This window comes from Schistocerca cancellata, chromosome 2, assembly GCF_023864275.1.
Source record: "Schistocerca cancellata isolate TAMUIC-IGC-003103 chromosome 2, iqSchCanc2.1, whole genome shotgun sequence".
In the NCBI taxonomy this organism is placed as follows: Eukaryota; Metazoa; Arthropoda; class Insecta; order Orthoptera; family Acrididae; genus Schistocerca; species Schistocerca cancellata.
The window spans coordinates 858,111,321-858,124,521 of record NC_064627.1 but is presented as its reverse complement, the minus strand read 5'-3'; the positions used below and the strand labels follow the sequence as shown (position 1 = coordinate 858,124,521).

Genomic DNA, 13,201 nt, shown 5'->3' with positions numbered 1-13,201 from the left:
TCGTGCATCCATATTTGAACAGGATGAAAGTGGGACACAGCTGGTGTAATTTTTATTAAACATGAAATTCCTTCAGCTGTACTTAAGATTGTATATTTACTACGTTACCAGTTTCGACGCTGCGTCAACGGCATCTTCAGGCCCGTACACTGATGAAATTAGTTGTGTGTGGCTCAGCCTAGAAGTCCGCGGTGAGACGAACACGTGCTTGGTGGAGCATGTGCTTGGTGGAGCACGTGTTGGTCTCACCGCGGACTTCTAGGCTGAGCCACACACAACTAATTTCATCAGAGTGTACGGGCCTGAAGATGCCGTTGACGCAGCGTCGAAACTGGTAACGTAGTAAATATAAAATCTTAAGTACAGCTGAAGGAATTTCATTTTTAGTAAAATCTTAAATTTGCGCTCACTTACCGTAATAAAATAAATCAGACGCTAAACAGTTCCACTCCGAGATTGCAGTCGAATTCCATTTGCGCAGCAGTGCATCCGTTTCGTGGTTGTGACAAACATTTTGCCGACAGTAACAATCATTTTATACATTATTACACGTTTGTCTAATACAGTGCGAAGAACTGGGCTTTTTATCCATAGCCGTGTGAAGAATGCAGTTCCATTTCGTTTATCTAACTTAATGCTGTCTGTTAATGAAGGTCTTCCGCGAAGGAGTTCAACAAACTGAAGGCCACTACATGCCACGGGTTTGGCTCTGCAGAATTGCGAAAGTGAGGGAAGGGGGGAGGGGAAGGGACACAGGGTCAAACGTCACAGTTCTGACGGCTAAATCAGCAAATCAGATGCATACGTTCAGCACAAAGTCGCTCTGTGGCCGTTGATGCAGGCGCGAATAGACCAGAGCTGAAAGGTCTCGAACAAAGTGCTCCGTCTGTAGTATTATCACATGAAATCTATGTCAGCCGCTTTGCGATATTATCAATACTCGCGGGCCCTGCCTAATACCTGTCGAACGTTCAGAGAACAATTCTGTAATGGTGTAGGACGACCTCATCCTCAATGTCGTCTATCGACCAGTTGCGCTTGCACGTGTAGCGAAAATTTAGTGTTGCGTGCAACCGATGTACCGTTATACGAGGGTCACTCCAAAAGAAATGCACTCTATCTTTGTAAAAGCACAGTTTTCATTCTGCATGTGTGAAAGTTTTACAATGTGTAGATACATCCTTCCCGCTCGTTTTCAAACTTAATTCAACCTGTTCCCGTGAGTGGCGCCGTCACAGCATGTCTTCAAGATGTCTGCTGCACTTTATGTTCGTCTGAAGCAACGTGCTGTCATAGAATTCCTCTGCTGTGAAAACGGCAGAGTGGGAAACATCCAGAAGAGGTTGAAAAAGGTGTATGGAGATGATGCTGTCCATCGCAGTACAGTTAGTCGGTGGGCAAGCAGGTTTCGTGATGAAAGCGGGCACGGCAATATTGAGTATTGTCCTCGCAGCGGCAGGTCTCTTACTGCACAAACTCCAGACAATGTGCAGAAAGTTAACGAATTGGTGACTGCTGACAGACGCATCACAGTGAACGAATTGTCACGCTACGATGGGATAGGGGATGGAAGTGTTTGCAGAATACTGAAAGTGTTGGCGTTGAAAAGGGTTTGTGCCAGGTGGGTACCTAGGATGTTGACAGTGGCTCACATAGAAACAAGAAAAACAGTATGCAGCGAACTTTTGGAACAGTACGAGAATGGTGGAGATGAATTTCTTGGAAGAATTGTGACAGGTGATGAAACATGGCTCCATTTTTCACCAGAGACGAAGAGGCAATCAATGGAGTGGCATCATGCAAATTCACCCAAGAAAAAAAATTCGAAACCACACCTTCTGCTACGGTGTTTTTCGATTCCGAAGGACTCTTGCTTGTGGACATCATGCCAAGTGGAACCACCATAAATTCTGATGCATATGTGACGACACTGAAGAAACTTCAAGCTCGACTGAGTCGTGTTCGACAACACCGGCAAAAGCAGGAAGTTTGGCTGTTGCACGACAATGCACGGCCACATGTCAGTGAAAAAACCATGGTAGCGATCACAAAACTGATGGACAACACAAACACCCGCCTTACAGTCCTGACCTGGCTCCATGCGACTATCATCTCTTTGGGAAACTGAAAGAGGTTTGAAGATGACTCCCTTGTGCACGCTGCCAAACAGTGGCTCCAACAGGTTGGTCCAGAATTTTACCGTGCGGGTGTACAGGCGCTGGTTCCAAGACGGCGTAAGGCAGTTGAGAGGGATGGAAATTATGTGGAGAAATGAAAATATTGTTCCTAAAGGATGTATCTTCACACTGTAAAACTTTCAAACATGTAGAATAAAAGATGGATTAAAAAATAGTGTGCATTTCTTTTGGAGTGATTCTTTTAGGATACAAAAGTCTGCAGGTAAGCTGTATGGTCAAAATTTTTCGTGTAGCTAAAATACTATTTGATTACACTACTGACAACAAATCATTGGAAACAGTAACCATCGTCAATCACCTAGGTGTGAACGAACAGGGCGTCCCTCTATCCAGTGACATGCGCAATGTGTTTGTCTTTTATAGTCTACTGAAATCTGTTCTCCCTTTTTGAGTCACCCGATACTTCGTTATACTCTGAAAGCCCCCGCTGATTCGGAAAAAGCCAAAATAATTTCCCAGTTTTTTGTAAGCAGTGTCAAATGTGCGCTGATGTGAAACTTTGAGAGATTAGAACTGTGTGTCAGTGCGGGACGCGAACCCTGGAGCTTTGCCTTTTGCTGGCAATGGTTCTACCGACTGAGCTATTCACAAAGGATTACGTGTCTCAGAAACACACGATCAACTCTCTCGGGTGAGAGTTCGCGACCGAGACGTCTCAAACAGCGGAGCTGTGCTGACGTTAACGGCGGGGCCGCGACACACAGGGGATTAAGTAGGGTTGCCTTGGGACCGACAGGGCGAGCTAATGCAAAGTGGTTGTAGGGCTGGGGGGGGGGGGGGGGGAGGAGGGTGTGTCTGCAACAGGTGGTTCCTTCTGCTTGGCGACACGCAGCGCTCCAACAGAAGCCTTTCCACTTCCACTGCTCAATGCCTACGGCGTGCACTGCCGTTCTATTTACGCAAGTGTAACGAAGTTAGCGTTTATTGCGTTTTCACATTAAACATGTTTCATATCAAGTTAGATTACATCTGAACTTTTTTTTTTTGTTTTGCAGGAATAGGGACTGCTATGGTGGCGAATAGTTTCCGACATAATCTACAGATAAAAAAAAACATGCGCTGATTGTTTTTCATTCTGTGGCCTTGCGAGCTTAGCAGCCTTTTAAATGAAATGCGTAATGTTTAAAGGTATTTGTGCAATACTTAAAAAATCATTTGGTTGGTGGCAGTGCGTTGACAGAGTATTAGCCAAGACTCCTATACAGCTTGTGCTATGCGCCGTAGCCCAGGAGAACGTGAGTAAACAGCGAGTATAAAATGCGACATGACCTAGGGAGCACAGAAAAAGCATAACTGAATACCTGTCGTGTGGAGCTCCCTTGCAGAAGTAGGTAGAGCATTGGTTGGTCGTGCCGAGGGTATCGAATTCGAGCCCTGGTCACGCCAGATTTTGTACTTCAGTACGTGTCAGGCTTTTACGGCACAACGTGTTTCTGAAGTGTAAAAGGACTGTTCGGAGTTCATACATGTACGGCGGTGCTGCTGTCTAGCAGCAAATTATTATTATTATTATTATTATTATTATTATTATTATTATTATTATTATTATTATTATTATTATTGTTGTTGTCTTCTTCTTCTTCAGTCCAGAGACTGGTTTCATGCAGCTCTCCATGCTACTCTAGCCTGTGAAAGCTTCTTTATCTCCCAGTACCTACTGCAACCTACATCCTTCTGAATCTGCTTAGTGTATTCATCACCTGGTCTCCCTCTACGATTTTTACCCTCCTCGTTGCCCTCCAATACTAAATTGGTGATTCCTTGATGTCTCAGAATATGTCCTACTAACCGATCCCCCCTCCTAGTCAAGTTGAGCCACAAATTCCTCTTCTCCCCAATTCTCTTCAGTATCTACTCATTAGTTGTGTTTTCTACCCATCAAATCTTCAGCATTCTTCTGTAGCACCACATTTCGAAAGCTTCTATTCTCTTCTTGTCCAAACTATTTATCGTCCATATTTCACTTCCATACATTGCTACAGTCCATGCAAATACTTTCAGCCGGCCGGTGTGGTCGAGCGGTTCTAGGCACTTCTGTCTAGAACCGCGTGACCCCTGCGGTCGCAGGTTCGAATCCTGCTTCGGGCATGGATGTGTGTGATGTCCTTAGGTTAGTTAGGTTTTTAGTAGTTCTAAGCTCTAGGGGACTGATGACCTTAGAAGTTGGCTCAGAGCCATTTGAACCATTTTTGTTCCGACTCATTCTGTGAAACTAAAAATGTGCTCTACAGGCTTGCTACTTTGAAATAAACTAAGCGAAAGAGGAGTGCCAATAGAATATTTTTAAAAACTCGATAGTCCAGCAGGCCAGGAAAAAAGTGTCGCATATAACAGTTTCACATGTACTGCAGTAAAATAACTGGCTAGACCATGGCTCGAATTCGGGACCTTTGGTACGACAAACTAACGCTCTACCAACTTCCACCACGCCAGCTATGCTTTTTCTGTACTCTGTAGGTCATTTTTTACCTGTTAATTACCGTTTACTCACTTTGTCCTGGATTACGTCCTCCCCAATATGTGAATGGTCAGCGTGCTGGACTGCCGTCCTAAGGGGCTCGGGTCGATTCCCGACTGGGTCGGGGATTTTCTCCACTCAGGGACTGGGTGTTGTGTTGTCTTCATCATTTCATCCCCATCCGGCGCGCAGGTCGCCCAATTTGGCGTCGAATGTAATAAGACCTGCACTAAGGCGGCCGGACCTGCCCCGTTGGGGGCCTCCCGTCCAATGACGGCAAACGCTTATTTCCATCCTCTTGGATGACTGCACATAGCACATACTGTACCGGATATGTGGTTGATACTCTGTCGATATACAGGGTTTGCTACTGTCGTCGCAATTTGTTAAAAAGATACTGCAGCCATTTCCAGTATACCATGGTCAGCCGAAGGTTGCGTCAGATCGTAGAAGTCACCCTCGACTCAAGGTATCCACAAATGGACTCAAGTACTATATAGGCTGTTGCAGATAACAGGAGTGCCGAAACCAGTTTAGCCAATAAACAATATGTGTGAGCAATGACTGGTAACCTCTGTAGTCAAAGCTGGTATGCTCGCTGATGCTCCACGCCAACAGCACGGCAAAAATGAAAAAGTCAACGTCTTCTGTTTTTATACCACTCAGACACGGTTTTTTCATCGAATCTGCAAATCTAATAACGTAAATGAACCGTGGAAATGGCTAAGCGGGTTCCTGCGTGTGTCCTGCTTGTGCAGCTAGGTGAGGGATTTGGCCAGGCCGCTGCAGTGGGGCACTGTGTCAAAAGCTGGAGCCGCTCGACTCTGCAGGGAACCGGTTGCCGTGATGACGTTTATGATAGCGGCGCCACAGCTGCGTGCGCCGACGTCTCCATTCACGCTGCCCTGCGCAGGGGAGTCACTGGTATCCCAGTGCCGAGTCCTGAAGCACCGTCCACCACGTGTCCAAGCCTCCAGAGGTACGACTCATTTATCAAGAGGCGCTATTTTTCAGGGCAGCAGGTCAAACATGGAAAATGACTGTGCCCTGTGGGGATAGCTTCGAGGTTATCAGCCCCTACAGCTTCATGGACATGCCAAATCGAAATTAATGACGAGAATGTTTACAAATTTCCAAAAATTGGTAGCTCTTCCACTTTTACGCAGTAGTTCTAACGTTTCAGCAGAGATTTAAACAGAACAAAGGTTTTTAACAATAGTTAAATGTGGATTCAATAAGCGTTCTTGTGTGAAGTATTACCTTGGACTCTGATATAAGCCGGCGAGTGGGAGGGAGCGAGAAAGTGCATTTCTAGAGAGATTCCAGATGCAGGGCTGGACGAGTTGGAGAGAGATGTGCGGAGCGAAATTTATGCGGAAAAGGAATGCGTTGACATTTCTGCGTAGCTCAAGACCCTTCGAGTAGTTTTTTGCTTTCTCGCTCATTCGCTTCACCAAGTCACAAACAGTCACATTTCAACCTAACTAACACTTGGGCCACCAAAATGATCATGCTTGGTTGGATGATTTGGGAGGTAGGGGACCAAACAGCGACATCGTCGGTCCCATGGGATTAGGAAGGATGGGGAAGGAAGTCGGCCGTGCGCATTCAAAGGAACCATCCCAGCAGTTGCCTGAGGCGATTTACGAAAACCACGGAAAGTTCGTTTAAGGACTGGTCACGTCATACTGGTAAATTTCATTTGATGCTATAAATCATTCACTAGGGTATTTCAGAACGAGTGAACAGTACATTTCGCTATAAATAGTGTAAGGTTACGGTTAGGTGGTTCCTTATTCTATGACTGAACACAACTGTGTAACCTGTTTAATATTGCAATTTTGTCACGGAAATACACGCTTTTACGCAGTTTACAATGTGACAATGCTAAGACAGTTGTCAAAATGACGCATCTCGGCCTCTGAAAGTGATCTAATCCTAAACACAACAGTATTAAATGTAACTCTCAGAAAGTTAAATAATCCTAAACACAACATACTAAATTTTTAACTAGAAGTTTCTTTACAAAATTATCCTTACGATTACATTATGATGTTGGCAATACTACGATAAATTATCTGATTCTGGTGCAAAGTTCGGTACTAATTTTAGAATGATAATTAAGCCTACAGAGGATGGTCAGTTTTGTGACAAGTCGAGCAAAAGATTACCCAAGGTTGCTCGAGTCTACAGTGAATGCAAGCTGGTGAACCAACAAGTTTATGCCTCTGTACGTGGTATTTATCTTAGCTTCGTTGATTGTCGTCTGCGTGGCCGCTCTCGCCCACTATAATTCCTATAAAATGTAATTAAGCCTTTGTTGAATTTTCCAGCAGAAACACTGTTTCTCAATATGCGAGAAAACGCGAACTCATCCCCAGTCTCAGAGTATGGCGATATACACGCGCATGGCTGGAGCAGTTCTCACAAGGAATAGAAAAGCAACTGGAATTACTCAACAGAGTAAAGTCCACTGGACCTGACGGGATACCAATTCGATTCTACACAGAGTACGCGAAAGAACTTGCCCCCCTTCTAACAGCCGTGTACCGCAAGTCTCTAGAGGAACGGAAGGAAAGAGCACAGGTAGTCCCAGTCTTCAAGAAGGGTCGTCGAGCAGATGCGCAAAACTATAGACCTAGAACTCTGACGTCGATCTGTTGTAGAATTTTAGAACATGTTTTTTGCTCGAGTATCATGTTTTTGGAAACCCAGAATCTACTATGTAGGAATCAACATGGATTGCGGAAACAGCGATCGTGTGAGACCCAACTCGCTTTATTTGTTCATGAGACCCAGCAAATATTAGATACAGGCTCCCAGGTAGATGCTATTTTTCTTGACTTCCGAAAGGCGTTCGATACAGTTCCGCACTGTCGCCTGATAAAGTAAGAGCCTACGGAATATCAGACCAGCTGTGTGACTGGATTGAAGAGTTTTTAGCAAACAGAACACAGCATGTTGTTATCAATGGAGAGACGTCTACAGACAAAGTAACCTCTGGCGTGCCACAGGGGAGTGTTATGGGACCATTGCTTTTCACAATATATATAAATGACCTAGTAGATAGTGTCGGAAGTTCCATGCGGCTTTTCGCGGATGATGCTGTAGTATACAGAGAAGTTGCAGCATTCGAAAATTGTAGCGAAATGCAGGAAGATCTGCAGCGGATAGGCACTTGGTGCAGGGAGTGGCAACTGACCCTTAACATAGACAAATGTAATGTATTGCGAATACATAGAAAGAAGGATCCTTTATTATACGATTATATGATAGCGGAACAAACACTGGTAGCAGTTACTTCTGTAAAATATCTGGGAGTATGCGGGCGGAACGATTTGCAGTGGAATGATCATATAAAATTAATTGTTGGTAAGGCGGGTGCCAGGTTGAGATTCATTGGGAGAGTCCTTAGAAAATTTAGTACATCAACAAAGGAGGTGGCTTACAAAACACTCGTTCGACCTATACTTGAGTATTGCTCATCAGTGTGGGATCCGTACCAGATCGGGTTGACGGAGGAGGTAGAGAAGATCCAAAGAAGAGCGGCGCGTTCGTCACAGGGTTATTTGGTAACCGTGATAGCGTTACGGAGATGTTTAACAAACTCAAGTGGCAGACTCTGCAAGAGAGGCGCTCTGCATCGCGGTGTAGCTTGCTCGCCAGGTTCCGAGAGGGTTCGTTTCTGGATGAGGTATCGAATATATTGCTTCCCCCTACTTATACCTCCCGAACAGATCACGAATGTAAAATTAGAGAGATTAGAGCGCGCACGGAGGCTTTCAGACAGTCGTTCTTCCCGCGAACCATACGCGACTGGAACAGGAAAGGGAGGTAATGACAGTGGCACGTAAAGTGCCCTCCGCCACACACCGTTGGGTGGCTTGCGGAGTATAGATGTAGATGTAGAATTAACTAACTGGCTGGTTCGTTTCTCCACAGTTGCAGCTCAGCGATGCTACAGCTAATTTCTAGCTGGGTCAGCCGCTGTGAATGCAGTGATCACACAAATTTCTCCTTTTTTTATGTGCAGAATGAACACAGTCGACTTCCTTCCCCATCCTTCCCTAATCCGATGGGACCGATGGCCTCACTGTTTGGTCCCCTCCCCCGAATCAACCAACCAATGAAATAACCTGCGTTATTGGAGAACGCACTCGTGTCGCCAACATCACGCGACTTGGTGCCCAGTGCTCGCCGTCAGTATGGAACACACACGCTCCTCTATGCCACTGACGGGGATGTACTGCTGGGTACCTCGTTTCGGGGAAAACCCCAGCCGCCACGAGTCAAGTGCTGCCAGCGACAACTAGGTTACCTAGTTATCGGACTAGATTTGTGACTGGATTCAGTGTTCTTTGCAGACTGAAGTGCAGGCTTAGTTCTTATCCGAAAAAAATCGACGGATGTAAAGTTAACTTCGGGAGTATCCCAAGGGCGTGTCACAATCAACTTAACAGCTCATGCATCCAAGTTGCTGTCAAGAATAACACACAGAAGAATGGAAAAGAAAATTGAAGATCTGTTGCATGACGACCAATTTGGATTCAGGAAACGTGAATGCACCAGAGAGAGAATTCTGACGTTGGGGTTGATAACGGAGCAAGACTGAAGAAAAGTCGAGACACGTTCATCGGGTTTGTCGACCTGGAAAAAGCGTTCTACAATATAAAATGGTGCAAGATATTCGAAATTCTGAGAAAAATAGGGGTAAGCTATAGACAAAGGCAGGTAATATACAATATGTACAAGAAACAAGTGAAAACAATAAGAGTGGGAGACGAAGAACGAAGTGCTCTGATTAAAAAGAGTGTAAGACAGGGATGCAATCTTTCGCCCCTACTGTTCAACCTTTACATAGAAGAAGTAATGACAGAAATGAGAGAGAGCTCCAAGAGTGGAATTAAAATTCAGGGTGAAAGGATATCATTGATAAGTTTCGCTGATGACATTGAAATGCTCAGTGAAAATGAATTACAGGAACTGCTGATTGAAATGGTTTAATGAGTATGGAATATGTATTGCGAGAAAATCCAAGAAATACCAAAGTAGTGGGAAGCGGCTGAAATGAGAACAGCTAAAAGCTTCACATCAAAATTGGTGATCACGAAGTAGATGCAGTTAAGAATTCTGCTACCTAGGCAGCAAAATAACCCGTGATGGACGGAGCAAGGAGGACATCAAAAGCAGACTAGCGATCGTAAAAAGGGCATTTCCGGCCAAGGTAAGTCTATTAGTATCGAACATAGGCCTTAATTTTAGGAGGCAATTTCTGAGAAGAATGTACATTTGTGGCACAGCATTGTATGGTAATAAAACGGACTGTGGGAAAATAGAGAAGAAGAGAATCGAATAATTTGTCATGTGTTACAGAAGAACATTGAAAATTAGGTGGACTGCTACGGTAAGGAAAGAGGAGGTTCTCTGGAGAATCGTCGAGGGAAGGAATTATGGAAAACAGTTACAAGAAGGAGGGACAGGATGATAGGTGACGTGTTACGACATCGCGGTATAACTACCGTGGTATTAGAGGGAGCTGTAGAGGGTAAAAACTGTAGATAAAGGCAAGGACTGGTATACATCCAGCAAATAATTGACGTAGATCGCAAGTGCCACCCTGAGGCGAAGACGTTGGCATAAGAGGATTCGTGGCGGGGTGAATCAAACCAGTCAGAAGACTAATGACTCAAAAGAAATTGTCTAGCTAAGTAGCCGTCGTTGTCCTAGTATGTACGTATTTATTTATTTATTTATGTATTTATTTCAGTTCTATTAGTTCATCTCCCCCTTTCCCCTCCCTGTCCATCTCGTCGTCCTCATCTCCCGAACTATGTATCTTACAATGATAATTCTGCTGGTACATTCATTCAGAGCCGTATGTGGATATTATCTCCTGAATGTGTTGCGAATAGAGTTAGTAGCGAGGAACTAAAAAAATTTAAACGACATGACGTCATTCCTGATGCATGTTTTGCTGCATGAACTGCGAAAATGTAGTAAGCGACGAACACTGTTCCCTGCTCCATTTGGAGGGGGTTGTCAGCGAGAAAGTTTCGTAAAGGTTTGAAATTATGTCTGGTTGCAAGCCAGTTTAGATTGTTGCAAGTCACTAAGTGCTCTCGCTCCCACTGGATGGATAAAGTCTGGCCTACACTACTACTTCACACCCCATTCCTTATCCCTTTGACAGGTAGGTACTACTTAGCCCATTAGCGATTCTCTCCAAACAGTAAGTGATACGTGTACCAAGTTTTACTGAAATCGGTCCAGTGGTTTCGGAGGTGATTGGCACACACATTTTTGTAATATTTATGAATATATTTTTTCCGTGATCAGATTCTGATGAACTAAAGCCTATACGGTGCCCCAGACTATGTTCAAGTTACCTGTGAAAACCCAATGAAAGTTAGTCTAGACGTTTTGGAGATTAGCGTGTTGAAAGACAGGCACGACAGTTTTACAAATTTATTGTTAGTGTATATATATATATATATATATATATATATATATATATATATATATATATATATATATATATATATATATATATATGGTATTACAAAAAGGTACGGCCAAACTTTCAGGAAACATTCCTCACACACAAAGAAAGAAAATGTTAAGTGGACATGTGTCCGGAAACGCTTACTTTCCATGTTAGAGCTCATTTTATTACTTCTCTTCAAATCACATTAATCATGGAATGGAAACACACAGCAACAGAACGTACCAGCGTGACTTCAAACACTGTTACAGGAAATGTTCAAAATGCCCTCCGTTAGCGAGGATACATGCATCCACCCTCCGTCGCATGGAATCCCTGATGCGCTGATGCAGCCCTGGAGAATGGCGTATTGTATCACAGCCGTCCACAATACGAGCGCGGAGAGTCTCTACATTTGGTACCGGGGTTGCGTAGACAAGAGCTTTAAAATGCCCCCATAAATGAAAGTCAAGAGGGTTGAGGTCAGAAGAGCGTGGAGGCCATGGAATTGGCCCGCCTCTACCAAACCATCGGTCACCGAATCTGTTGTTGAGAAGCGTACTAACACTTCGACTGAGCTCCATCGTGCATGAACCACATGTTGTGCGTACTTGTAAAGGCACATGTTCTAGCAGCACAGGTAGAGTATCCCGTATGAAATCATGATAATGTGCTCCATTGAGCGTAGGTGGAAGAACATGGGGCCCAATCAAGACATCACCAACAATGCCTGCCCAAAAGTTCACAGAAAATCTGTGTTGATGACGTGATTGCACAATTGCGTGCGGATTCTCGTCAGCCCACACATGTTGATTGTGCAAATTTACAATTTGATCACGTTGGAATGAAGCCTCATCCGTAAAGAGAACATTTGCACTGAAATGAGGATTGACACATTGTTGGATGAATCGTTCGCAGAAGTGTACCCGTGGAGGCCAATCAGCTGCTGATAGTGCCTGCACACGCTGTACATGGTACGGAAACAACTGGTTCTCCCGTAGCACTCTCCATACAGTGACGTGGTCAACGTTACCTTGTACAGCAGGAACTTCTCTGACGCTGACATTAGGATTATTGTCAACTGCACGAAGAATTGCCTCGTCCATTGCATATGTCCTCGTCGTTCTAGGTCTTCCCCAGTCGCGAGTCATAGGCCGGAATGTTCCGTGCTCCCTAAGACGCCCATCAATTGCTTCGAACGTCTTCCTGTCGGGACACCTTCGTTCTGGAAATCTGTCTCGATACAAACGTACCGCGCCACGGCTATTGCCCCGTGCTAATCCATACATCAAATGGGCATCTGCCAACTCCGTATTTATAAACATTGCATTGACTGCAAAACCACGTTCGTGATGAACACTAACCTGTTGATGCTACGTACTGATGTGCTCGATGCTAGTACTGTAGAGCAATGAGTCGCATGTCAACACAAGCACCGAAGTCCACATTACCTTCCTTCAATTGGGCCAACTGGCGGTGAATCGAGGAAGTACAGTACATACTGACGAAACTAAAATGAGCTCTAACATGGAAATTAAGCGTTTCCGGACGCATGTCCACATAACATCTTTTCTTTACTTGTGTGTGAGGAATGTTTCCTGAAAGTTTGGCCGTACCTTTTTGTAACGTTGCAGGATCCATCAGCACACTCGCGGGCGGTGCATTTGAAAGATGTAGAATGTGTGTGTTAAGGAGTAAGTTGTGGAGAGCGTCTCATGTCCACGAGCGCCTTCTAAGGTCTTACAAGGGGTCGACGTGATGGGGAGGAGCGCCTACCGGTAGGCCACCCTTACTACATCAAACTTGAGCTGTACCGCTGGCGCCCCTGCCGTCGCTGCACGTAGCCTTCTATACAGCACATTCCTGTGATAGGCGTAGACGAGCTGGATGCCATCTAACGTCTAGAATACGATCAGGTCTGTTCTGAAGGTTCTTTCCGCGGCCTTTCGTTAAAATAGAGGGTAAGTGTACAGTCCATCAAACATTTTACAACATCGGTTTAAGTAAATGATTAAACATATAGTTAAGTGCAAGACAAAGTTTTGTTTGAATATGGTGCCGGCA

At 44.6% G+C, this 13,201-nt stretch overlaps 1 protein-coding gene across 1 annotated transcript in view; it reads left to right on the top strand.

The window, feature by feature from the left end:
• The window catches only part of LOC126159367 (ribosome-binding protein 1-like), an 80,461-nt gene extending 74,765 nt beyond the window's left edge, over positions 1-5,696 (top strand). The window contains exon 3 of the mRNA XM_049916510.1: positions 5,415-5,696. Within this exon, the coding sequence (XP_049772467.1) occupies positions 5,415-5,696 (282 nt within the window). The remainder of the gene's footprint in view (positions 1-5,414) is intronic.
• The last annotated feature ends 7,505 nt before the right edge of the window (positions 5,697-13,201 follow it).